Source organism: Drosophila grimshawi, unplaced genomic scaffold, assembly GCF_018153295.1.
Source record: "Drosophila grimshawi isolate 15287-2541.00 unplaced genomic scaffold, ASM1815329v1 contig_1367, whole genome shotgun sequence".
Lineage (NCBI taxonomy): Eukaryota > Metazoa > Arthropoda > Insecta > Diptera > Drosophilidae > Drosophila > Drosophila grimshawi.
Window position 1 is genome coordinate 7,988,274 of NW_025062889.1, and position 25,298 is coordinate 8,013,571.

Consider the following 25,298-nt stretch of genomic DNA (forward strand, 5'->3'; position numbering starts at 1 on the left):
AAAGAAGTCAAATAAGACATGGAGTAAACATTATCCAAAGATATCAAACACGCAATTGAACGAACATTTCCTCATTCGGCTTCATTGGTTGATTCCCCTTTAAACTCGAGAACAGAGCGGACCCATTCACGACTTGGTTAAGACTTTATTCGTAATTCAATTTCAATCAATGGGCAATGCCTAGTTAGTGGAAAATTTGCGTTGCCGAACAAATGAAATGAAATGTGAGCGTCTTCCATTGGCTTTAGCTTTTCAAGGTTGTCAATCATAGCTATTGTACTTAAGTATAAAAACTTTCTTTCTCATCAGAATTTTCTAGATGCATACGTTGCGGCACAATCTGTAAAACTTTCCATCATTGCTGCCAATTGAAACCAAACTGCACTCAAATAACAATTTGTTTATAAATATAGATAAAGTTGGGTTGGTTTGAATTTTTGTACTGAGCACCATGGAAATCCATTCGAATCTTCGCGACGTTTGAAATTGCATAACTACACAATTTCGATGTGAAACTTTTCCATTCGAGTCGAAAATAAAGTTAATTGAGTTTCTAAGCCGCTAAATTGTTGTGAGATTAGATTTCAATAAATACAATTTTAGCCGGATCGTTGGACAAATCAAATTTCAAATTTATAACACTATATATAAATTAATAAAATTATTATTTGAGTTTTAGATCAATTTTAAATTATTATTCAACTTTGATATTAGTTATATATCATTAGCAGACATAATGCCGGACGTTTGTGGGCGTCTTGCTTCCCTCACATGCCACAATATCGATACCAGAATACACTATTAGAAATGTGTATCAAGTGTCATGCATATGGAATGAGCCAAGTGGTGCCCCAAGTGGTTATCAGCTGGATTTATTTCCTGCGGCTGGATCTTGCGTAATGAGTAAGCGTTTACATTTGAATGAAATAAATATGATTTTGTGTATATATTTTGACCTTGTATTTGTATACTACAATTTTTGCCAATGGCCGATAAAAGAAATTACAGAAAAAGCTGTTGAGTTGCATTTCACAGTTGACTGTTAAAAGCGTAGACTGAGATTAATATATTACACTGCAGTAGTAAAGCTAATTTTAACTTATTTATGCTTAACAATATATACAAATTTAGTAACATTAACACATCACAATTTAAAGCACACAACTTGTTCCACTCAAAAATAAACAAACAAAAAAAAGATCACAAAATGTAAAGAAAAGAAATGGTGCATTTAACTAATAACGAAACTCAAACTCAACAAATGGAACTTTGTAAATAATACTTGGCTACAGATAACATTAGTTATCTAAAAACTCCCATTCACTGGATGTGTTGGAATCGCCAGATGCGGGTGGTGTCCGCTGCTTCTTGAGTGGATCAGCAGCGCAACGAAAATCAGGCAGAAAGCTGCTATATTCGGGATCTGTATTTGGTTGAGTATTCACAAAATTCAGTGGCGCTCTTGAAGTGACTGCACAAATACCATCAACGGGCTGCCCAGCGCTGTAATCTGTGGCGTCCTCGTTCGGCGCCAGTTGCTTCTTCACTGGCGTTGTCTGTACACTGACCTCCTCCAGTCTGGTGGGGTAGCAGCTAATCAAAGATTCGCTTAGCTTGGGTGTCTTTACGACGCGAAGGTCCTCCGAGCTAACCGGTCCCAGATGAACATCCGGCAAGTCCAGCTCCTCAGCTAACGTTTTGGCCTTCATTGCAACCGTTTTCTGCAACGTTGTTGGAGTCATTGCATCTGGCAGATGCTGTAAGAAGGCGCTTTTAATATCCACTGGAGAGACCAAACCGTTGCTGAAACAGAAAAAAAAGTTATTTGGCGACAAAGTGGATCAGTTAATGCTTTGTGCTCACTTCTCTAATTGACAGTAACTGGCTTCCATTAGGGTCGCTGCGTTGGTCAACGGCAATTTGCGCTCGTACGTCTCCTGTCCAATTTCCACAATTCCTCCGGTGGCAGTTGCTTGCTTGCTGCGCTTCTTCTGGTTCAGTGTGCCGCTTGTATGCAAAATGGATTGTTCAAAATCCATTTCACCGATGCGCTGGAAGATCTCCAAGCGACGCTTCTGTTGCGCCAACGGTGACTCCACAGCCAGCTCAATGGGAACATTCAAATCAAGTTTCTCGATGGCCGGCACTTCAAAGCACTCCTCAGCACAGTTTAATGCCGGCTCCAGCTCAATCGGGGACTCAAGCTCCAGTTTGGAATAGTATGAGGCGCCCAGCATGGGCAGAGGTGGTGGCAGCAGTGGATTAAATATAACCGTAGCCGTTTTATTTGGTCGTTCCGGCAGCGGACCCAAGCGGAGCAGCGAACGTTCTCCTTCGAGCACAAAGATCTCTTTGCCGCAAACACAAAAGTCGAGGATTTTGCGAAAACCGCGTGCCACAGCCTCAACTTTAAGACGCTCTAGATTGAGGATATATAATGTGACGTCATCGTGGGTAACTAACAGTGTATCCTGGCCATCGTACAAATCTAGTTCGCGAAAGTTTTTGCTAGCCACATATGCATCACTGCTTCCCATTACTGAAGATGGCTGATTCCGCTGCTTGGGATTGAGTAGGGGTATCTCCCAGGCGGGACTCTGCAGGACGGTCTCGTTGAATATTATCGTCTTGGACACATTGCCAATGGTGTCGGCAATCCAAAAGCGCAGCCCTGGCCGACCACAAATAATCTGTGGCAAACTGTCGTTCGATATTGCTTTTTGCTTAAGGAATACGCCGCCGCAATCGATTAGCTGCTTCCGATCTTTCCTGCCCACTTGGGTGATTTGCCACTTTGAGGTCTTTGCATCACATCGGCAAACAATGCAGCGATAAAGTGTCGCCACCAACAGGTAACTCTGATGCACGCTCAACTGGACAATCTCATAAGCTTCGCTGAGTATTTCCAAAGATTTGCTCAGGTGCTGTGAATATATAAGTTGTTTAAAAAAAGTAGATAATAATAATCATCTACACGCACCTTTTGATAGTCGAATTCGGTAAGGACAACGACACCTTGTCTATCGCCCGAATATAGCTTCATGCCATTCTTGGACCACTCACAGCAACTGACCACACAACGATGCAAATCTCTGATGGTGTAGCGTTCAACGGGTTTGTTTCTCGTGCAGGGTGCGACCAGATCCAAGTCCGGCGGCAATTCCTTTTGTATTTGAAAAACGCTAACTTGACCGCTAGCGCTGCCCGCTGCCACCATATATTCGACGGAATTAACTATTTTAACGCACGTAATGCGTGTGGCAACCTATTCGAAATTGTGGATTGGGAAGGGGATGCACCCATAAAAAAAACATAATGAGTGATTAACACGCAACGCCAGTTGTGAGTCATTTAAAAAGATGGACTCACCTCCGCTTTGAGTTTTTGCATTTCACCCGAACGGCGATTATACCAAAAGACAATTCCTGCATCGCTGCCCAACGCCAGGAAATCTTCAGCGGCATCGACGCAAGTAATATTTAGATTGGCTTGAAAAAAACCACGCCGGGCTGTTGGAATCAGCTCCATGATGCCGGTGAGCGGTGCCCATTCACGTAAGCACAATTCCTTGCTACTGGCCATTATGGCTGGATAATAACTTAATTGGAATTCTATTTGGAACTTGCTCCGCTACCTCCGTAAACAACAACGTATTTACACTGATTTTGTTGATATTCGATTCTTTGGAGAGCTCAATATTATGTTACTGAGTTGCCACACTTTCAACATATGACTTAAAATACTAACTTTGTATATCGATATGAACATATTTACTCGTTACGGATACAAATATCACAATCTTGAATGAAATTTTCTTTTAATCGCTGCAGTAATATTAGCCGTCTGAAATTTAATTAAAAAATAGCTAAGGATCGAAGCATTTTCCCTATGACTTAATATATTCGATTACAAAAAATACCACGACGCAAATATGGCCCGATATATTTGTATCGACGCAATAAAATATCGTCACTTAATGATTAAGACACCATAAAGAAAAAGTAATTAATAAAAACACTACCTCTTTCTTATTATCTTGTAAATAACAAGAATAAAAAGAAATACTGGACTCAAATAAAAGTATTATCGCAGCTGCACACAAGGCAGCAATTGAGTAAGCAGCAATCAATAAACAGAGGTGAACAGGTAAGTGGAATCAAGGTTTAAATACTTGGCCAAAGTTCATTCAAGCAAAGTTTAATCAGTCAACAGCCACAAAATGGACAACAATCTGCGTAGCGCAATTATAAACGAGTCTCCAATGCTAGCCACGCCCTACGGCAATGTGCGGTCCCTTGCAGCGCCCCCTCCCGTTCCACAGTCACCCTTTCAACAACAGCAGAGCGCCTATAGCGGATACGGTGGAGGATATGGCAACGTTGGCAGCTATGGACTCGGTATTGGTGGATACAATGGAGGTGGATATGGTGGCGGCTACGGTGGGGGCTACGGTGGATTTGGTATGGGCGGCCTGGGTGGCTATGGCGGTCGTGGCTACGGCGGGTACAGCAGATTTGGTAGCATGAATCCCAACGATCCCGAACAGCGTTTCATACAAATGGCTGAGGCAAGCTCGCGTCCCGCATTCCAAAGTATCGAATCGCTGGTGTCGGCTATCGGGAATATTGCATCTATGTTGGACTCGACATTCTTTGCGTTAACTAGTTCCTTTCGTGCGATTCTTGGCGTGGCTGCCAACTTTGGACGTTTGCGCAGTGTTTTTGGACAGTTCTGGGCATCGTTTGCCATCTTTCGCGGCTTAAGATGGATCTACAGGAAGTAAATACCTATCAGCTATATGAAATAACAATTATTAATAATGTGCTCATTTAGAATACTATATTGGCTGCGTATTTCGCATTTGGATCCATCGTCGAAGGCTTTTAAGAAAGCGTTTGCCAAAGCTCTCAACGATAATAACATGCAAGAAAGTGGTGCGCCACATCCGCCACGGAAAGGCACATCCGCATGGCCGGTTCTAGCATTCATTAGTTTCATCTTTACCGCACCTTATCTCATCATGAAATTATTAGGCACCGTTACGAATACGGCGCAAGAAGAAGGTACGCTTATCTAATCTCAGTACTTCGTTCTCAACCAGCTAATCCAAATATAGCGGGCTGACATAAGTTCATTATTTTCATATTTGCTATAATAATAATAATACCCACTCAATTAAAACAGCTCGCAATCCGGCCAAGTGGATCGCCCCAATTCGGACGCAGGCAGTCTACGATTTTCAGGCGCGCAACCAGGGCGAATTGACACTGCGTTCTGGTCAGACTGTACAGGTGGCACCGCGTGAGATACAACAAACCCTCCAACTCTTAAACTCAGGCTGGGCCATCGCATCCATAAATGGTCAGAGCTCAGGCCTAATACCCCTCAATTATGTGAAATCGCCACAGCAGTTGCGACAGGAGCAACAGGAACCCGTTAAGCCACCACTACAGCCACAGCCGGAGCTGATGAATCTGTCGGCAAATGCATTCCCCAACCCTCCATTTGACCAACAAATGAACTACGACTTCAACTTGGCCTGTCAGCAACAGCAGCCGCTGGGTCCGCCATCCACAATGGCAGTGACTGGGCTAGAAGATGGCTTTGCCTGAGGAGAGGAACAGCCTTGACTACTTAGCTTTAAGCCAAAGGATTTGGTGTGAAGAAGAAAGGCGTCACCTTCATACTGTTTTGTTAGTAAGCTTATTTAATTTGCTCAACAATTACACTCTCACATTTCCCAGTTGTAATATATGCTTTCATTGTCAGTAATGATTTAAATGAATTTATCTGTGTGTGTAAAATGCAGTTCCCTCCCATAATGGTATTTTTTTATAAGCAAATTTATGTATTTCGAATGCGTTTTTGAACGTATTTATCTGACTCGTTATTAACCTAAAAAATACGAAAACGACACGAATCATTTTAAAATGTAATAAAAAAAAAAGTATAATGGATTAATAATTATAAAGTGGTTTTAATGTTATTGTGTCGCCCCAAATAATTGAATGCATTCCATTTTTTTTTTATCATATTTTACAATATGTATTCAGTTTTATTACCTATATATATAATTGGTTTTTGTTTGTTGTTGTATGCTTATAGATTTTATTTGTATTTGATTTGCTTTTTATCGATTACCCATTTTCAAAATGAAATATATTTTTAAATTTATTACACAACTACTCTGTTTGACTTCTTAAATGTACATATTTCACTTTTCTACTAAATTTGTATGCATTTGTTTGTTATTATTTGATGTAATTTCAATAATATATTTATATAAATTCTAGAAATTTATATCAATGCATTAAGTTTTAGTTCTGTTATGACTAAATAGGTAGGTTGATTATTCCGCATTTACTTTTAAATGTATACATGTATTACACATAATACATATATATATATAAATATATTTGTTTTTAGCTGAACAATTTTTGAGAATTTCTTGAAATGTGAAACAATTGGTTTTAAAATTGTTAATTTTAGGCAAATAAACATACATATTTTATATGCTTTTTTTTTGTCTACAGTTTGCACTGCAACTTGTAGATCTAAAAAATATTTGTTTTTATTATATATTTTATTGCTGTCACTTTAAAGATTTGGTGTACAATATATAGTTTAAAAAAGTTGCTCTACACTTACAACATTTAAGATAAACTTTTTAAAAACTCTGTTCGCTTTGCTCAAGCAGCAATCGTTTAACAACTAAAAAGAAGACAGGCATTTTACTTTTGTATATTTTCACTAAAATACAATTTTCTGCTTAAGTAGAAAATTATTGTAACTGTTTTGCGCTTAAAAATAATCTTCAAAAATACACATACAAACTGAACGCCAAGTAATATTTAGAATTATAAAATTTTTTTGTGTTTGCTTATATATATAATTTAATCAAGTCTCATTGAGAAATAAACAAAATCAAAGCTGTTGAATGCTTTTTTATGTGGGTCTGTGTGGTAAAGGAGAATCGTGAGAAATTGGCAGCCTAACTAAATGGGCGTGGCAATCCTAACAAAGCATTAATAAACGTAAAACTAAATGTATCCTCTGCATAGCTGCTGCTGAGATAACCAGCAGCATCCGCAGGGGACCCCGTTGCCCACGACACATCCGCATCATCATCGTCTGCTCAATCGATGTCATCCTCGAGCTCATCATCGTCCAGCTCCAACTTGAATTCGACATCGGTGGTACGCTGTGTGTGTTGTGCAAAGCTTTGAGACTCATTGGTTGTTTCATGGTACGTATTGAAGTCGTTGTCTTCGTCATCCGAATCGTAAATCGGATCTATTTTACCAGTGCCGTACGCTGAGCACAATTAAATCGTAATAATCAATGAGTAAACAATTAAATAAACTAAAATGTGAATTGAATGAAAGCTCACCTTCCACATATTTGGCCAGGTTAGGTGGAACCCAAGACTTGACTTGTTCAATATTCTCGCCCGTGCATTCGCCCTTATCCAAGCCTGAAAATATCCAAACAATGCATGTTAAAATACTGGGTGATAGCCAAGAGAGGTGTCCACTTACCCAGGAGAAGACCCATGCGTTTCAAAACCTCGATGTCATCGTGCATTTCGAATGTATTGTCGAACTTGAATATGTACTCGGATCTGTGCAGAATGAAAAACAAATTAATATAAGATGGACCAAGGACCAAGTTAAAAATGCTGCTCACTTGTCGTTGGTAACACTGCAATTGATCCTTGTCGATTTGTGCGTATTTACAATGATGAACGGCAGCTGAATGGATGAGTTCGGAGATGGCACCACGCCCTGGTTCTCAGCACGCTTATTACGCTCCACGAGACCCTTGAATGCCACATGCTGCATCACCATTTCGCGTAGCATTTCATTTTTTTGCTTGATTCGTTCACGTCGCAAATTGTTCTCCAACTCCAAAGCCAGAAATTGCTTCACACAAAAGAAAGATAAAACATTAAGCATAACTTACATATAGAAGACAGAATAAACAAGAGGCCTTACCTCGGCTGAGTTGGCGGGTAAGCCAATCCAACGTATTTCCTTTTTGTCCTTAGAAATAACATTGATTGCCATCAGTACGTTGAGCGCATCGTAGACACGTCGCCGGATATTCTTTTGATCACAGTTGTTATCGTATGAATTGTTCTTTACTTCTTCCGAAACCAAATCATCAGCCACCTCATTATATGTAGTCTTGCCCTTCTCCTGCACCTTCTCGCACACCTTCATCGAGAAGTGGCGCAGTCCCTTGCCAGCCTTGTCTGGCTTTCGTTTCCTTTGCACGGACGTTGAGGAGGCGGGCATTGTGTGCATGGAATTGTTCTGTATGGTGTGCCTTAAAGAACAATTCCCATTTTTATAAATATATATCTTGTACGACACATATGCGCTTTGCCAAAATAAGTCACTTACAATTTTGATTTCATTTTCAGGGCATTATTTGGCGTATATTTCACATATCGCTCGGTCTTTATCTGAAAAATGCCAATTGAATTATTCTTGTCACGAAGCGAGTTATGTCAGTTGTTTATTTACCACTTCGTGCATATCGCTTCCGCCTCCGCCGCTGCCCTTCTGCGCTGACGCAGGTGCAACATATGAAATATCTGAAACAAGAAAACCATAAAAAGGTCATTGTTTTAATAAGAGCCGCAAGCTAAATTTGTTTTCACTTACTTTCGGTTTTTGGAATAGTAATACAACTGTCCTGTAGTTTTATAAATTGTCCCTGATTCGTTGTGCTCTGAAGTTAGAGGAGGGGTGGATTTGTATTGACTGACTGACTTGACTGACGGCTGATTGATTGATTGGATTAATGGAACTTACCATTTGACTGAAGGCGCCCACTCGCCCAACATTACCGATGCCGCCGCCGGCGCTGCGTGTTGAGCTGCTGGGGAAGACCAAACTGGACTTTGAATTATCCATAGATTGCGATTGTTTCACTTGCACCGGCTTCAGTATTTTGACAATTTGTCCTAAAATATATGAAATAAACTGTCATTCAATAATGTCACATTAAATATGTATTTGTTACGATTAATATTCCAAGTATATTTTTTCGAATTAATAGAAGAAAAAGACTGAACCACGTGGTTTTATTTATGTTGTTTTGCTAGAACAAAGAATGCATGGATGACTTACAACAATAAAACGAACGAATCGAGCAATGAAAATGAAGGATTTTTTATGCACGCGTTCGAAAGTTCAGTTGGGCTGCTCCAACTCAAATGCATACACAATAATGTAAGCAGCATACATACATATACATGTGCATGTACATACATGCATACATACGTACATACATACGCATAGGCACAGTCTCCATTTGTGTCGTTCTTTGCGATGCGTATGTAGTGCAAAAAGCAGAAACCAACACAGAGCAATAAGTGACAACATGAACCACAACAACAACAAGCGCGACAGAAACTCGTGGAGCAAAGAACAAACGAAATGAAACGAAAACGAAAGAATTCTCCCTGCTTGACATATGGGGTGGTGGTGGTGGTGATGGTGGCGGTGGGGGTGTGGTTGCCTGACTAAAATACTGTCGTCTGGCAAAGGATGCATTAACAGCAAACCGAAACAGCTCAAAACAGAAGCAGTAAACAGAAAGAAATACACGCATACACATACACATTTATGTATGTAAGCTACACGTGATCACAAACATTAATAAAAAAGAATCGATATACATATGAATGTATCTTGATCGTATTCTGTGCAGCCCTGGGAATTTGTAACCGGCTTTTCTCCATTCAATTTACATCTATGACTGTCAGTTATGCTAATTATTCACCTGCTGCGATAACACATTTACATAATTCAAATATTAACGAAAGCTTGGCAAAAGAAGACACACACAATACATACATAAATGTATTCATATTTTTGTGCATATGAATAAACAGCAAAACCGCAAAAAGGGCCTAAACTATAAATATCAACCAAATACACAAACACACACATACAAATGACTCACGACGTCTTAACTACTGTCAAACATGCTCTTCTGCAGTCAGCCTTGCAGGCCGGTTAGCCGGCGTGCGGTCGACGCTGCTCACTCATTCATACAAGCACAGCACATGCGCACACACACACACACACACAGACGAACGGGCTTACGTATATATTTGGATGTACGTAAGGTGGTCAACAGAGCGGCAATAACAACAACAGCTCTGCCGGCGTCAACGTCGCTGCGCAGCCGCTGCTACACATGTTTGGTGTTTGTCCATTTTGGGCTTTAACATTTTTTTTCTATCTATACAAATTTTGTTGTTTTCATCTGTGTGTGCGTTGAGTGCTTGTTCAGCTTTTTTTGTAGCACACACCGAAATGTCACGCAGCTTTAGCAATTCTGCTACACCTCCCTCGCATGTATTTTATATTTTCTTTTATACACATATATAGATATTTGTATCTGAAGCCTTAGATTTATTATGCAAAAAGGAATAAAGCAAACGAGACGCATTTTCGCGACGACTGAGCTGCCGGCGGCCGCTGCGCTGCTATCAGCTGTTTGGCACTAAAAAAATAAAACATACATATGTATATATGTTAAAAGTATTTATGTTTGTATGCATATATGGTGGGGAAGTATCTCTTTTATAGTTGTTGTTGTAGTTGTAGTCAGCGAATAGCGATAAAATGTGTGTTTGACTGAGCGCCAACTGGGCGAAGAACGACAGTCGTCGTCGCTGCCCGGCAATGTACAAACCCACACATACATAAATACATACCTATATATATATATATATATATACATATAAATGTATGTATGTGTGTGTGTATTGGCAGCAGCAGCAGACAAAACCAAACGATTTTACTTGATTTTATTTTTTATTATTTGTTTTTTGACGTGTTGCTGTGCAGTAGTAGTTGTTGTTATTGTTGCTGTGTTGGTTTTGCCGCTTAAAGCGTATTAAGCGATAAATATTGTATGTAGAAGGAAACCGAAAAAGAAAAAGATGGCGTTTACGCGCCAGTGTGCGAGCATGCAAGTTAGTAGCAGCAGCTCCCCCGCCACACAACTAACGTAAATACGCAAGTCGACTAATGTGTGTGTGTGTGTGTGTGTGTGTAAGAATATATGTTACGCATTCATTAAAGCAAAATGAAGCTGCAACATAGTCAGTCAATTTGTAACATGCACTCTTGTCGAATGTTGTTCATGAATCATAAAGAAAGAGAACACAACTTAAGTCCTGTATTTAAGTAAAGACACTTTAAATACATTAATATAACAGATACTCAAATTGAAGAACAAAATTATTCCAATTTTGTAAAAAAACTCAAGAAATACGTTTATTAGCGCTGCTCAAAAGGGAGTACATTTGCCAATATGGAAATTGATAACAAAACGAACGCCGCAAAGATTAAAAAGCAACTATTTATAAAATCAACAAAATGAAATATTATATGCCGAGTTAAGCTTATGAAATAACTCATGCTCGTGCTTCGTGCCCAACTCCAGTAATAAATAGCTGTTTAACTGGTCGATTCTATCAGCCGCTAAGCTAAGTGGTTTAGCCTGTGGACTCACCGTGCTCATCCTGATAGAAATAGTTGACTTCATCTGCTTTAACTGCGCCACTCGTAGTCTGATTTGCTGCCGAGCTATGCGCCATTTTCAGGTGTTTACAGGTGTAGTGATTGCGATGCTTCCTTTTTGGTGGCCTGCACCCTTAGCTGCCTGCTACGACACGACTACCTTCTTGTTGTCCTTCTGGGTTACTTACTTAGCAGTAAGTACTCTTCTTGTAGTGTTCCTCTTCCTAGAGTTGCTGGGGGAGGTGGGGTGGAGGGGAAGACCTAATATTCACTAACACGCCGCCAAAATGTATCAACGCAGCCGCAAATGTGTGTGTGTGTGTGTGCGTCAATGCCTGTGCATGTGTGTCTGTATGGGTGTATATCTGTGTGTGGCGCGGCCTACGATGAATTCCGTATTTTTCAGTGCACAATTTGTAACCACGTGTATTAAATATACTTTGCACAGCACTAAATAGAAGTGCTAATATTTGAGCCTTATTGCCTTTATTGGTGCACCTTACAGTGTGCCTATTTTTATGGCAGCAAGTGAAAATTTTGGATGTCGCGCGAGTCAAAATGGCGAGCGCATTTTTTGTTTCCAGCACCAGCAGCGCATTTTTTTCTACTCACACACACAGAAAATGGTTTCAATGCGGGTTTTTCGCTAGCGTTTTTCGTGCACTTCAAGTGATTCGATTTTGATGCACTTTTTTGCAAAAGGATCGAGAAATTCTTGCGATTCCGTTGCACTGTTTAGAATTTAAGATTGGTTCGTTTTAATCGCAGAACGATATGCATAAAATTTCTATCAAGTCGTTGGTTTTTCGACGACGACGACGACAACGACTACGAAAACGACTAACGTGCGAGTGCGAGCGAAATGGCAGACACCGCGTTGATCAGCTGATTGGCTCGACGCGCCAAATTTACGCATCCATCGAACAGTGCTGTGTAACGTGCGTGCTGATAGCGGCAAGCACAAAATGCAACATTTATTATTTGATACCTACAACATAAACCGAAATGGAATACAAATGATAATGCTTCTTTACTGACATAGGTATTCATTCTGTTAAAACTCCTAACCGCTTCCAATATCATCAATTGGTTGCTATGCGAGTGCGAGCAGCTCGAAAGGTCATTGCAGATAAGATTGATCTACTCTAATTTTATACCCAGAATGGTATTATTTAAAGGTGGTATTGAATATTTTGGGGTAATGAATTTGGGACTACAGTTTCACAGAATGAAATGAGCAAGTGGAGGTGATATTATATTGACACCGCCCATCGATACATGAACCAATTGAAAAATAGACTGTTCAATTTTCAACGCTATCCAGCACTGTGCGAAAAATGTAAACAATGCTGTTATCGTTGACAACAATATTCATATGGCCAATCCGACATTTCTTTTGCCATCCCTAGCCACTGCTGTTGTTGCATATCGATAGCCTTACGAAATCAAAATAAGAGCAGTTGTTAACAGGTGTTGACTTGAAATTTGCGAACAAAACAAATTTTCGATCAAAATATTTTAATTTCTTTTTTTTTAAAACGTACTGTAATACGTTTAGTTTCAATTATTTCGAATATACAAAACAAAAGAGTAAATAAATTAAATACTCGGAATTAAGAGCCCAAGTCTGACCTAAGTCGATCTGTGATGAACTGGTTCGGATCTATGTGATTTCGATGTTTTTGGGGAATATATGGCGAATTTGTTGAATATTTTTGTGAATAATAATGCTCATAAGACAAAATAAAAATGATTTATAGCCGAAAGTGATAATTGAATACAACTTAATCAAGACTTATTCTTATTTATTAATGCAAAAAAACATATCTATATATATAGAGTACTCATTTCGAGTATGAAGATTTTGTGTTGCTTGCAGTCCCGATTTGCTGAAAACTCATGGCTAACCGTAGATGTTGCAGGCTCGAGCTTTTACTAATCTTGCTTTCCCCTCGATTTTTTTCAGTGATGAGAAAAAAGGAGTAGAAAACATGGAATATCGGCAGCCTTGAAATGCCTCGCTGTTCGATATAAATTTCAATGTATCGATATTATATCGATATGTGGTCCAGCATCATAGCATCGGACGGCTGTTTTTGCCAAATAGTGTCATAAACATATAATTGATATTGTAAAATGTCAAAACTGGGATTTAATCATACTTCATGTGAAACAATTCCAAAGAAATAATAAACGATTACTGTCTGCACAACAAGCCAATCAAAATATAGCCAAAACGCGCCAGTGGGTACAGTGGGACTAGGCAACAACAAAATGGTCGATCCACTGTGCAATTACAATGTGTTGGAGTCGATATTCTCATATTTGGAGCTGAACGATTTGAATCGATGTTCGCAAGTGTGCAAAAGCTGGTATCACTTCCTGAACGATGAGAACAGCGACGTTTGGCGATGGCACTGCCTACGCAAGCTGCCCAAGGAGGCTGTCAAATCGGACCTGCTATCCTCCGTCACCACATACAAGACTAAGCTGCGAGCGTACCTGCATGCCTGGAGTCCCAACGATTGCTCCCGCAATGTCTATGTTAAGCCCAACGGATTCACCCTGCATCGGTAGATAATTGTTAATACATCCATTGTTCATAGATCCTGTGTTAACTTCTTGCTTCATATTTGCAGAAATCCGGTTGCACAAAGTACGGATGCGGCACGAGGTAAAATTGGATTCCGTCATGGAAGACATGCATGGGAAGTGATTTGGGAGGGTCCGCTGGGTACAGTGGCTGTAATTGGCATTTCCACAAAGGAGGCAGCACTGCAGTGTCATGGCTATGTGGCACTGTTGGGCTCCGATGATCAGAGCTGGGGCTGGAACCTAGTTGAGAACCATCTATTGCATAACGGTGATACGCAGGGCAGTTATCCGTTACTAAATAATGCACCCAAATATCAGGTTGGCGAACGCATTCGCGTCATCCTCGATTGCGATGATAATACTCTGTCATTTGAGAAGAACTATGAGTTTCTAGGCGTAGCGTTTAGAGGTAAGACCCGGATTTGTATAATCATCATTATTCCTTATAAGTCTGCCAGATAAGAATCATTATCTTAAAGTATCTATGGGTTATGTGTATAATCATCCTTTGTCCTTGTGTTGCAGGTCTACCAGATAAGAAGCTTTATCCTACAGTATCTGCTGTTTATGGCAACACTGAAGTGTCTATGGTCTATTTGGGAACTCCATTGGATGGTTAACTATTGGGAGCACAGATGAGGCCTTACTGCCGTACAATGTGTAAAATTAATATTACCATATATATATATAATATATAAATGTATGTATGTTTTTGTATATTGGTTTAGATTTCGTTCCCTCCGTGCAGTTTTTTTTGTTGTTTTTTATACATTCTGTCTAGTTTCTAGTTTCTTTGTACAAACAAAAAATAAAAATATGTGCATTTTGTTGATTTTAGATTACGCCAAAGTTAAAATCACCTCTTTTGTTCTATATATATATATATATATATTTATATATATGTATGTATATGATTACCAATTAAGTTTAATTGTACGAACCAAATAAATAAGTATGTAGTTGTAATTTCATACAATGAACGGCATAAAACAAAAAAAAAAATGTATTTATATATACTCGTATATCCTTAATTTAAACGAACTGGTTATATACAATCGGCTTTAAATTTGGGTACATTTCAACAAGGACAAAGGGTGCAAATTCCTGGGATTTGTTTAATGGGGAATATGGTGGCCTTCACAGCAAGGACTCCGTGGCGCAACGGTAGCGCGTCTGACTCCAGATCAGAAGGTTGCGTGTTCGATTCACGTCGGGGTCAGAAGGTTAACGAGCTATTTTTTCCCTTTTCTTTTCTTTTCTTTTTTCTGGTTAATAAAACAAAAGAGATACCTTTTAGGATTAAATTGGTCACTATGATTGTTTGGAAACTTTATTGTTATACATTAAAAGACGCATATGTACATATATTTAACAATATTCAAATATTTATTTTTATATATAAGCAATTTATATTAGGGTGCAAGAAACAACATTTGCATAACGAGCATATTTAATTTTATTTTAAATATTATAGGCTGCATTTCGCCTTCGTTGACATATTTAAAATACATATTAATATTGTTTTTTGTTTTGTTTTAAGCATATAATAAACATATGTAAGTATGTTTGTATATAGATATAACAAGCAATTTGAACGCTGCATTTGTTTACTATTTTTTTGTTGTTTTGTTTTCTTTGTTTTTAAATACATTTAAATACATATTTGTTCGTACATTTAGATAAATATGTATCTATGTAAATTTGTATATGAGTAGATTATTATTTTTACGAATTTGTAGCCTAATTGTAAATTCCCTAAACGGTTTGCAATGATGTCTCATTAGTTGTTCCCTTATTGTATGTATATATATATATATATAAAAATATTATTTATGTGCCATAAATTGCGTTTAATAAATGAACAAAATGTAAACTTATTGTAAAAAAAACTAACCAACACCACCAAAAATTCGCGTTGCTTCCGTGTACATATAATTTTTTGCATATTTAGCTAAACGAAAACTAAAAATTTCAACAAATTAATGACACAAGTCAAAATAATGGTCATAGAAATGTTATTATTTGCTATTGACTAGATTTAGGAACTCCTCGCGCGTCTTTGGATCATCGCGGAATACGCCCAGCATAGTCGATGTAACCGTTTTGCTATTGATTTTCTGCACACCTCGCATCACCATGCACATGTGACTGAAATAACAACAAAATATTCATCAATTCCACAGTCAATTCAATTAATTATAACAATTGGATTTTGGTTTTTGTCCATCAACTTCTTTGTGCTTTCTATGGAAACTTAGCGCAGCTTCTCCCATAAGCATCGGTGGTTCAGTGGTAGAATGCTCGCCTGCCACGCGGGCGGCCCGGGTTCGATTCCCGGCCGATGCAAATTACTTTTTTTTTTCTTATTTCAAATTTGTTTTTTGTATTTTTTTTATATTAAACACAAAATCAGTAAATAATTTGTTTCTTATGTACTTACACGCCCTCAACGACGACTGCAACACCTGCCGGCTGCACCGCTTGTGTCACAGCAACCGCAATTTGTTTGGTCAAACGCTCCTGGACCTGCAGACGACGCGAGAAGATCTCCACAATGCTATACAAAGGATAACAATATGTTTATATTACCTTTTTGGTTTGCAGCCCTTTTCTAAGAGACTTACCGAGCCAGCTTGCTGAGTCCCAGAATCTTATTGCATGGCAAATAACCGATTGATACTTTGCCGTAGAAGGGAACCAAATGATGTTCGCACATGGAGAACATTTCAATATCCTTGACAACGACCATTTCATCGTGATCCTCGTCGAAAACAGCGCCATTTAAGACATCTGCAAAAAATGTATTGAATTTTTAAAATACTTTCAAGCAGTTTGCTAATTCCGATTTCGTTTCAAATTGATATTCAAATGCCGTTTTAAAAGTTGAATCAACTTATTCATGAGATACTTTGACATATACTAATTAAAATGGATTTGTCTAACGGTATACAACATTTATAAAACCAAATTAATGTTTTTAAATTGGCTTTAATAAAATGTCCCCATTAATCTAAATTTAGAAGCCAAAAAGGAATCATTACCCGCATAATTCAATCAGATGTATTCCATTGCCTTCAGCAAGTGGATAGCCCCACTGAGCCACTCAGCGCCAATCTTTGGTGCTGATTTATGTTTGACGTTGAAGTGTTTGGTATATTTTATGCCAGATTTATTTGCTCAACAAAATGTGTGGCAATGTATGCAATGGCATAACTGAATCTTAAGTTGAAGTTTTTCCACTTGACTGTTAATGTGCACACATACACACATATGTGTGCATGTGTGTCTGTGTGTGTGTGTGTGACGCCACTTGTTGGCCATTCTATTGGGCGCTTGAGCTTTCACTACTTCAGCTTTAAATGCTGCCCACTCTTCTTCTACACTTTTTGCACACTTTTCGTGCTTCGCTCTAGCGCCCGCTTGACGCCCACTCGCTCTATCGCTCTCACTTTTCCTTTTCTTCCTCTACTCTCGCTCTCCCTCTCTCGCTCGCTCTCTCTCTCTCTCTCTCGTTGCAATTTAAAAAGCTTATGTGTGTTTCCTGTCAATTCCTGGCAGTGGCATTGAAAGTCAAAACGCTTTCGCTTTAGCAACTACAATTTTTGGCTAGAGTTCAATTTACATGCCTAATTGGCCAATGTTAACAAAGGGGTTTTCAGTTGATAACCTGCCTCGAGGCGATTTACTCTCGTTAAAGTCTGAGATTGTTGTTGGTTTGCCAATTTAAATGTGACTTTGACTTGTGCCAGATTGCGTGTGTTTCATAAAGTGTAGAACCTGATTTTGAAATGATTATTTTTTTAAAACCGGTCTGCAACCATGTGCACATAAAGCTAAACATATTTATATTAAAACAACATATGCAGTATTTGTAATTAGGATCGAAAGACTTGAAAGACTTTAGTTGCAATCAACTCAACATTGATATAGATGCTTCTAACTGTCTACGACACTTTTTTTGCATGCAACCAAATGCAAATAACTTCTAAGTAAATAAATAGCACAACAACTCGTAAGAAAAATGTAGAGGGAAGCACGCAAATTTAATGATAAAGGTGAAGTACGCAATACGACTTAAAATGAATCAGATGCAACTAAGAGGAACAAAAAAAAACTAGTTTATGAGCGTGATAGCTTGGAAATGCCCTGGCAGAATCACACTCGTTCAAAAGTTGATTCATGCGAACTCAGGATGACTGACCCAATGTTAATTAGACAGAAAAAAAATACAAACAATATCAACAGCATTTCAGGTGCTAATTGGTCTTATGTTTATGCATGAACCCACGCGTGTGTCTTGCTATGCAAATTGAGAGGCGCCCGAGTAACCCAACTCCACTCTCCCACTCTCTCCCCCTCTCACTCTCTTGTCACTTACCCTCGAGATTCTGATCGTAGCCCTTGGTAAAGTAGAGCATCGCTTTGGCGGCACGCTCCGGTGTCTTAATCAGGCCCTGCCTGTCGGGATTCTCGCCGAGACCGCCGAGTAGCAGGCGATAGGAGCGTGCCATATCAGGTAGCAGTGCCTCCCGTGTCGGTGGCTTGTGATCCAGCTCCAGATCGTGATGGAAAGTGCAGTTCTCATGACCTAAAAACAACAATAAAAAAAAAAAAACAAAAAAACAGAGTGAATATATATAAAATAACATTCAAAAAATAAACAATGTGTAGAAACGCTCGTTTGGGCAGATAAGGATAGCAGCCAGTACTGAATGAGTCGAGCTTTCTGCTCTTAACGGGCTGAGTTTACAATCACCAATCAGATTCGAATCACCTCTGACCCACACCCAGTGTGAGCTACCGAAATTTGAACTCTTATCTCTTATAATGGATAATGGGTTATGTTCTAGCTGGGCGCTAGATTATATTAACGTTGTTAAAACAATAACAATATAATAGTAACTTACAATTTGACTACCTCCTAACTGGCAGTTATCTCATAAAACCCTCTAAATATTTATGTAAAATTGTCTTTTGATCATTTTTACCTTAATTGTAAAACCAAAAAGATTTGTTTAATATGTATAGAAATACATTCTATAATCAGAGGAATTTGCCATATATATATATATAATATATGCTATACTTTAACTGAGAAACATTTCTAAGAACAGAGAACACATTTGTAATTCATGTGATTCTAATTCATATATAAAATCTATTCTCTATCTGAGCTAATTATTGAAGCAATTAATTGTTGTTATTTCAGTGTAGTATCTAGGCTCGATAAGTGGTAGGTGGGCGGGTGAACCCTGCGTTGACCCTGATGAGATGACGCCCTCGCACGACTACCTGGCGTTGTCGATGTGCGCGGTGTCATTGGTGTTAACGGTTGTGTACCATCGCTATTTTCCGGAATGCTTGTGCTGGTCTTCAGTATCAAACGTGGACGTGGATGTGTTGTGCTGGCCACCAGTTGCTGCTGCTGTTGCTGCTGCTGTTGTTGCTGCAGTTGTTCCTCATTATCCACAACGTTGCCCGTTAAGTTGGCATCCTCGCTGTTTGCTGTGGTTGGCGGCACGGCACGCTCGGCCAGGGAGGAGGTGCCCGATGTGCTACTTGTTGAGCAGACACTGTTGTTGCGGCCACGCGACAGGATGTGAGCCTGTGGAAAATTGGTGTCATCGATGGCATCATTTAGCTCGCTGGCGCTCATCTCGGACAGTTGGCGTGTGAAGCTCATTGTTTACTCGTTTTTTTGGTTTTATTATTTGTCTCCGGTTCAATATTTGTCGTGTGTGTTTAGAAATGGCGGCGCAAATGGCACAAACAACAATTGTCAAATTATAAATACACAAAAAAATATTCGACTTTGATTTGAATGAGCAAAAACAAACGGAGTATGAAGCGCGCGCGACGTGTTTGCGTTGTGAAATGCTTAAGGCAACTGGCTGGGCTTGCGGGCTGAGCGATGCTAATAAGAACTTAAAGAGTGGAGAGCTTTGAGCGACGCACACAAAAAGCTTTGCTCAGCTCAGTTTGCGCGCGCCTACAGTTTGAGGAGCATAGTGATTGCCAAACGGTGGCATTGTGTGGCATTTTGACTTTCGAACTTGTTGCTTTTATGTGGGCGGTGGGTGGGCGGGTGTTGGTCTGCAAATGGCCAAGGTTACTTCTTCTTTGTCTCTGTTTACAGTTCGTTTTAAGTTGTAAGTTTTTTTTTTCCTCTATTGTATTGTGTTTACCCAAGCGGCAGCAGTCAGCTGAGAACTTAAAAGTCACTCATTCACACACACACACACACACGCAAAATCGAGAATCCCGTTCTGACAAAATTTCAAATTTTATGCTTTTGGCATGGCTCATCGAATTAAGCTCCGCTGCGATGATTTTGATGTAATTGGCGCCGTTCCACGCGACCTCTCCGTGATCAAGAACTTTCTGAAACGGGACTGCGCCGTTAAGCACCTAATTGATATCGAAGAGGACTTTCTCAGAAAATGTGCCCAGCAACAGGAGCAGCAGCAGCATAGCGCCAATGATGACACCATTCGTCATGCGAATAATAAGAAAAAGCAGCAGAATGGAGCCAAGGAAGCGGAGCAGCCACCACCACCAGATCCTTGTGCCAGCACCACGCCCCCAGATGCCAATGCACCCAACTATTGTGATCCCTGTAGACGCCTCAAAACTTCTCTGGTTCTAGAAGAGGTGCGTACCTTAGAGAATAATTATAATTAGTTATTTGAACTATATAAATAGTTATAGCTTATAGTTTTCATCAGCCGAGGGTATTAAGTTCTACGGAACTCTTATCGCCTAATCGTTAAGTGCCCGTTATAGGCGCGACTTGGTAATAATAATAATTGTTTGACGGCGCCTGGTAAATTTGTTTTGATTCGATTGCAATAATTTACATTAGTTCCTGGCTAGCAATTGAATGAATAAGTTCAAAGATTTTAATTGTGTTGACCACACAGGTGACTCAAAAACTAATTCCATAATCGACACACGTAGCACGTAGCTAAACTCAACTTGTGTCTAATCTGTCTATAATCTATAGTAAAAATTAATCATCATGCATAGACAATTTTCAGCAAAATATTGAAATTAATATTTAATTAAAATGTATATAAATATTTTCATGATTATGGATTAAGGATAAGCGATTTAGGAAAAAACTTGGATATACCATCATTATCTTCAGGGATTCAATAGCTTCCAATAACTATTGAACTCTCTTTTATTTGAAAGCTAACAAGACCGGCTATTACCAATCCCGTCTACAATATGGGATCACCTCCATATTTCGATGAGGAAACCGTACTGGATAGCTCCCAACCAATAAGATTTCGTTTCCGGCGGAAGGCAAACAATTGTGATGCGGAGAGGACCTCCAAATTGCCATGCACTCCAACGGAAAACACAAACGTTATGGTGTTAACCAACAGCAATGACATTATGGTCTGGCCCAGTCAGAAAGTGTCTCAAATGAATCGTGTACCAGTTACTCTCTTATCTGGACCTGGAGACCTCACCGAGTACATGCTGGAGGAGGAGACAATTATGTGAATGAAGGAAGACTATCGAACATTAGTTTTGCAAAAATACGAGGAAAAAGAACAACTAAATACAATCACAGTTATACAAACTGTACAGCAACTTTAAATTCTGCGAAGCCAACAAAAAGACTCAATAAAATGCAGTCAAACAAATTACATGAACAATAAAACAATTAGAAGAAAACATAGCATTTACTTATTTTGGGGAAGCCATCAAAAAGACTCTCGCCCTCAGAAAAGTTGGGAGCAAATTTAGTCACGTTTAGTTGAGTGTAATTTGTATGGCTTACAATTAGAGTTGAATTAATTCTGCAGAGATTTAAATGCAAGAGATCTTAATATGCTGGTGTTATATAGAAAGTGTCCCCGAATGAGTCAATGAACGCTCAACGTTTTCGTACTATCCAAATTTATGCAGCTCGGAGAGTGTCTGCGAATGCTAATTGCGGTATACGATTAAAATTTAGAATATTTTTTTTTTTTAGGATCCCATGGCTTGAGCACAGTTATTTAACATATACATACCATGCATATGTAGTTGACAGGCAGCTGGGGAATCGAAATCGACATCGACATCGACATATAGAATGAAACACATATGCTATTACAAGAAAAATAAATCAAATCAGCGACAGTACAGTAAAACCTAAGCGAAGAGTTTTTTTTATTGATTTTATCAAGTATACGGCACGTTAACAATGCGAATTCAATATTGTGAATATCTCAGTTGGTATGTTTCACTAATCATCGATTATTGCGATATAATTTACCACGAATAGATCTGAGCAAATCGTTTGATCTGCCAATCAATGCATTATAGTGTTCGAACAGTGTACGCTCAACCTGCTTGGCAAATATCGATCGTAAGCATGAACTGCAATTAAGTGAGCGACGTCATTATTAACATTTTTCCATAGGGCAGGTGTTTTACTTTAAACATTTTTTTTCTTTTGTCACAATTGCAACAATTACGCATTACAGAATTCTACAAACTATGTGCGACACGGGAAGAGGGGTTGGGGTGTAGATTTGAACTTATGGGGGTTGTCTTTCAGAACACCTAATTATGCGACTCTTGGATTGGTTTCTTATGCTACAATTATAAGCGACATATGTTTTTAAAGTGGTTACTGTAATTTTGTTGTTGTATTGACCGCGATCGCTCAAATGTGAAGCTTGGATAGCCACCAAGTATTAAGTATTGTTACTCATGCAATACGTAAGAAACAGAAATAAAAAAAAAAATAGACAAAAAAAAAACTGAGCCGACAAATCTAAACGATTTTAGCCGCTTTGTGCTGTTGTTGTTCTTGTTGTTGGTATTATAGAGCGAGTGTACTCGCAGCAGAGCGTCCAATTAAATGCTTTTAACCTTCAAAAAAGTAGTACAGGTCTAGCCTCGGGGCCCCCGCTCGGCAACACTCCCGCCTCGCTATCCAAAATACCGGATTACGTTGAGGAGTTAATGCTCTGTGTAGCATTATGTATAAAAGAAGAAAAAAAATAGAAAAAATAAACCATACCGTTCTCTTGTTGAAGATCTGCCGATCTGCAGGCGAAACTTTCAATGTCAATGTCAATAAGTCAGTTAGTCGTTTAATGTATGGTTTTTTTCGAATACATATTCATATGCATATGTATGCGGGCTTTCGGATGTATGTGTGTATGATTTTTTTTTTTTCTTAGAATTTGAGGTAACATTTTGCGGCTTACGTGCAATTGGTATTAGTTTTATGTGCCAGCATCGCCGGAAATCAGAGCTATGCCTAGAGGGTCATTATGCGAATCTGAGAATCTGAGCTGCACCTGATCTCATCCATATACATATGCGCTTATATGATGAAATGTGTGTGCAGTATTGCTCTGAAACTAGTCGGGGGATTTATGTTACCTTATACGCGATATTAAACACGTGCTGACAATCACAAAGGGCAACTCAACTCAACTCAATCGGGAGTTCAATAAATAAATACTCAATCTTAACAGAGCAGAGAGATTTCTCAGCATCGGCACACTGTTAACTAACAGCCGATATACAAGGAAGCGAATTGCAATCATTTCCACTGCACTGTTACCTAACAGATAAAGATAAACAAGGAAGCGAATGACATGCCATCCTTTCCAGTCTTGCGGGAATGTTAGTCACAAGCACTGTACACTTACTATTTCCGTTGCCTATGTTAAGCATTTCCAGTTTCAGCTGCTGAGTGCTTTTCGCAGGAACGATGGCGCCCGCACTTTCCGCAACGGCTGCTTCTGCTGCTGTTGCTGATGCTGCTGGCACGATCGCCGCTGCATCCATAGCGACGCTGGCCGCATCCGTGGCAATGTCGCCATTTTGAGTGCTACCATTTTGTTCGTTGACTTGAGGTTTCATTTTGTTTTTCACTTTTGTGTGTTGTACAATTAATAAATTTATTAAAAGGATATGTTATTTTGCTTCTTTTTTTTTGGTTTACTAGCGCGATATCGATGCTAAACTAAAAACTAAATAACGCGTATGGCGGAATAATTAGCCGTTAGCTCGTTTGTTTTTTTTGCTATATAATTTTTTAAATTTATTGTTTCTGTTTGGTTTTGTTTTATGAAATTTGATTTTAATGGTTTGACGTTAATGCGCGCGCGCTCCGCTTTTATTTGCTTCACCCGACTAAACGGCCAGAGATTTAGTTGTAACCTTTTTATTATGAAAAATCGAAAGTTCTTGTTCAACGAGAGATACAACTGACGACGACGATGACGGCGACGACAACGACGGCTGCCAGCGTCGCTTTTTGCGGTCGCTTGCCTTTTGTTTCTGCTAATACAGTGTGGCTCCGTTAAGTTCAACCAGCCAAAAAGGTTGACTGACATTCGCTCTACGAGATTTAATATAAATGCAAAGTTATCAATTTTTTCATGGTTCATACTTGCTTACAAACTTGTATTTTCTGATTTCACTGCTCTCTCGTTTCTAATACGATGCCATTGCATGCATTTCCTTTAGCGTCAGAGTACTGTAATTGTATTCGGTTACTTTTCGCTTACTTGTTGCTCTCTGAGCAACACTGGCCGTGGCCGTTAGTTATGTGCATATAAATCGGTAAGTACTCGTGTGCGTATTATTGCAAAGCTTTTGCGCTACTCTTTCTCTCCCTCTCCATCGCTCTCTCTCCCTCTCCCTCTCTCTCTCTCTCTCTCTTTGGGTGTGTGTGTGTGTCGGGCTTAGCGCACGAGGACTACAGGAAATCGGTAAAGTGTTCGTCGCTTGAATGCTGAGTTTCAAATATTTTAATTGCCTGCAAAATTGTTTGTATGCAATTAGAACTTTCTCTAAATAAGCTAAATAAATATTGAAGTAATATGCTTTTACATCAAACGTACATATTCTTGATAAACTGACTGTATAAAGCCACAATTGAATTATTGCCATCCAATTTAAAAGTTTACTTCAAATTCGATTCATCTATTAGGCAAATTACGTTCATCGTCATCGATAACAACAACGATTGATTTTGCCGCCTTGAGCAGCTGCCGCAATTTGGATATTGAGTCATTCCAATTGGCGGCGAATGAGCGACCGCTAAATTATAAATAATATTAATTAACAGTTAATAAGGCATTTACGTCAGTTTTGCCATGATTAACAATATAATACAAAAAAATAAATAAAAAT

The 25,298-nt window shown here is 39.1% G+C and overlaps 6 protein-coding genes and 2 non-coding genes across 11 annotated transcripts; 5 read left to right on the forward strand and 3 right to left on the reverse strand.

Annotated features, from left to right (window-relative positions):
- Positions 1-1,210: 1,210 nt before the first annotated feature.
- Positions 1,211-3,656, reverse strand: LOC6559821 (WD repeat-containing protein CG11141). The gene is made up of 4 exons (XM_001986047.2): positions 3,370-3,656; positions 2,981-3,265; positions 1,864-2,924; positions 1,211-1,803 (listed from the first exon to the last, which is right to left on the reverse strand). Exons 1-4 carry the CDS (start codon positions 3,580-3,582, stop codon positions 1,299-1,301), a joined length of 2,064 nt encoding a protein of 687 aa, XP_001986083.1. The 5' UTR covers positions 3,583-3,656; the 3' UTR covers positions 1,211-1,298.
- Positions 3,657-3,954: 298 nt separating this feature from the next.
- Positions 3,955-5,743, forward strand: LOC6559841 (probable peroxisomal membrane protein PEX13). The gene is made up of 4 exons (XM_001986048.2): positions 3,955-4,146; positions 4,206-4,779; positions 4,834-5,063; positions 5,185-5,743. The coding sequence occupies exons 2-4, from the start codon at positions 4,220-4,222 to the stop codon at positions 5,610-5,612; spliced, it is 1,218 nt and encodes a 405-aa protein (XP_001986084.1). The 5' UTR covers positions 3,955-4,146; positions 4,206-4,219; the 3' UTR covers positions 5,613-5,743.
- A 768-nt stretch (positions 5,744-6,511) lies between these two features.
- Positions 6,512-12,395, reverse strand: LOC6561059 (transcription factor Dp). Of its 2 annotated transcripts, none has more exons than XM_001986049.2 (10): positions 11,539-12,395; positions 8,820-8,971; positions 8,670-8,736; positions 8,529-8,599; positions 8,406-8,467; positions 7,995-8,328; positions 7,687-7,922; positions 7,539-7,621; positions 7,391-7,474; positions 6,512-7,314 (listed from the first exon to the last, which is right to left on the reverse strand). In XM_001986049.2, the coding sequence occupies exons 1-10, from the start codon at positions 11,621-11,623 to the stop codon at positions 7,136-7,138; spliced, it is 1,353 nt and encodes a 450-aa protein (XP_001986085.1). In that variant the 5' UTR covers positions 11,624-12,395; the 3' UTR covers positions 6,512-7,135. The 2 variants fall into 2 exon arrangements, with proteins under 2 accessions (XP_001986085.1, XP_032591475.1); XM_032735584.1 differs by lacking the exon at positions 11,539-12,395 and adding an exon at positions 10,119-10,205 and having other exon boundaries at positions 6,565-7,314.
- Positions 12,396-13,612: 1,217 nt separating this feature from the next.
- LOC6561060 (F-box/SPRY domain-containing protein 1) lies at positions 13,613-14,996 on the forward strand. Its single transcript, XM_001986050.2, has 3 exons — positions 13,613-14,119; positions 14,186-14,550; positions 14,667-14,996. The coding sequence occupies exons 1-3, from the start codon at positions 13,821-13,823 to the stop codon at positions 14,759-14,761; spliced, it is 759 nt and encodes a 252-aa protein (XP_001986086.1). The 5' UTR covers positions 13,613-13,820; the 3' UTR covers positions 14,762-14,996.
- Positions 14,997-15,288: 292 nt separating this feature from the next.
- Trnaw-cca lies at positions 15,289-15,360 on the forward strand. Its single transcript has one exon. It is a non-coding gene; the product is annotated as a tRNA-Trp (tRNA).
- Positions 15,361-15,679: 319 nt separating this feature from the next.
- Positions 15,680-24,240, reverse strand: LOC6559679 (GTP cyclohydrolase 1). 3 transcript variants are annotated; one of them, XM_032734832.1, is made up of 5 exons: positions 23,807-24,240; positions 18,520-18,729; positions 16,766-16,931; positions 16,582-16,698; positions 15,680-16,289 (listed from the first exon to the last, which is right to left on the reverse strand). In XM_032734832.1, the coding sequence occupies exons 1-5, from the start codon at positions 24,018-24,020 to the stop codon at positions 16,160-16,162; spliced, it is 837 nt and encodes a 278-aa protein (XP_032590723.1). In that variant the 5' UTR covers positions 24,021-24,240; the 3' UTR covers positions 15,680-16,159. The 3 variants fall into 3 exon arrangements, with proteins under 3 accessions (XP_032590723.1, XP_032590722.1, XP_001986087.1); XM_032734831.1 differs by lacking the exon at positions 23,807-24,240 and adding an exon at positions 19,482-19,970; XM_001986051.3 differs by lacking the exon at positions 23,807-24,240 and adding an exon at positions 19,434-19,941.
- Positions 16,417-16,487, forward strand: Trnag-gcc. Its single transcript has one exon. It is a non-coding gene; the product is annotated as a tRNA-Gly (tRNA).
- Positions 20,375-21,827, forward strand: LOC6559995. The gene is made up of 2 exons (XM_001986052.2): positions 20,375-20,792; positions 21,336-21,827. The coding sequence occupies exons 1-2, from the start codon at positions 20,439-20,441 to the stop codon at positions 21,651-21,653; spliced, it is 672 nt and encodes a 223-aa protein (XP_001986088.1). The 5' UTR covers positions 20,375-20,438; the 3' UTR covers positions 21,654-21,827.
- Positions 24,241-25,298: the final 1,058 nt, after the last annotated feature.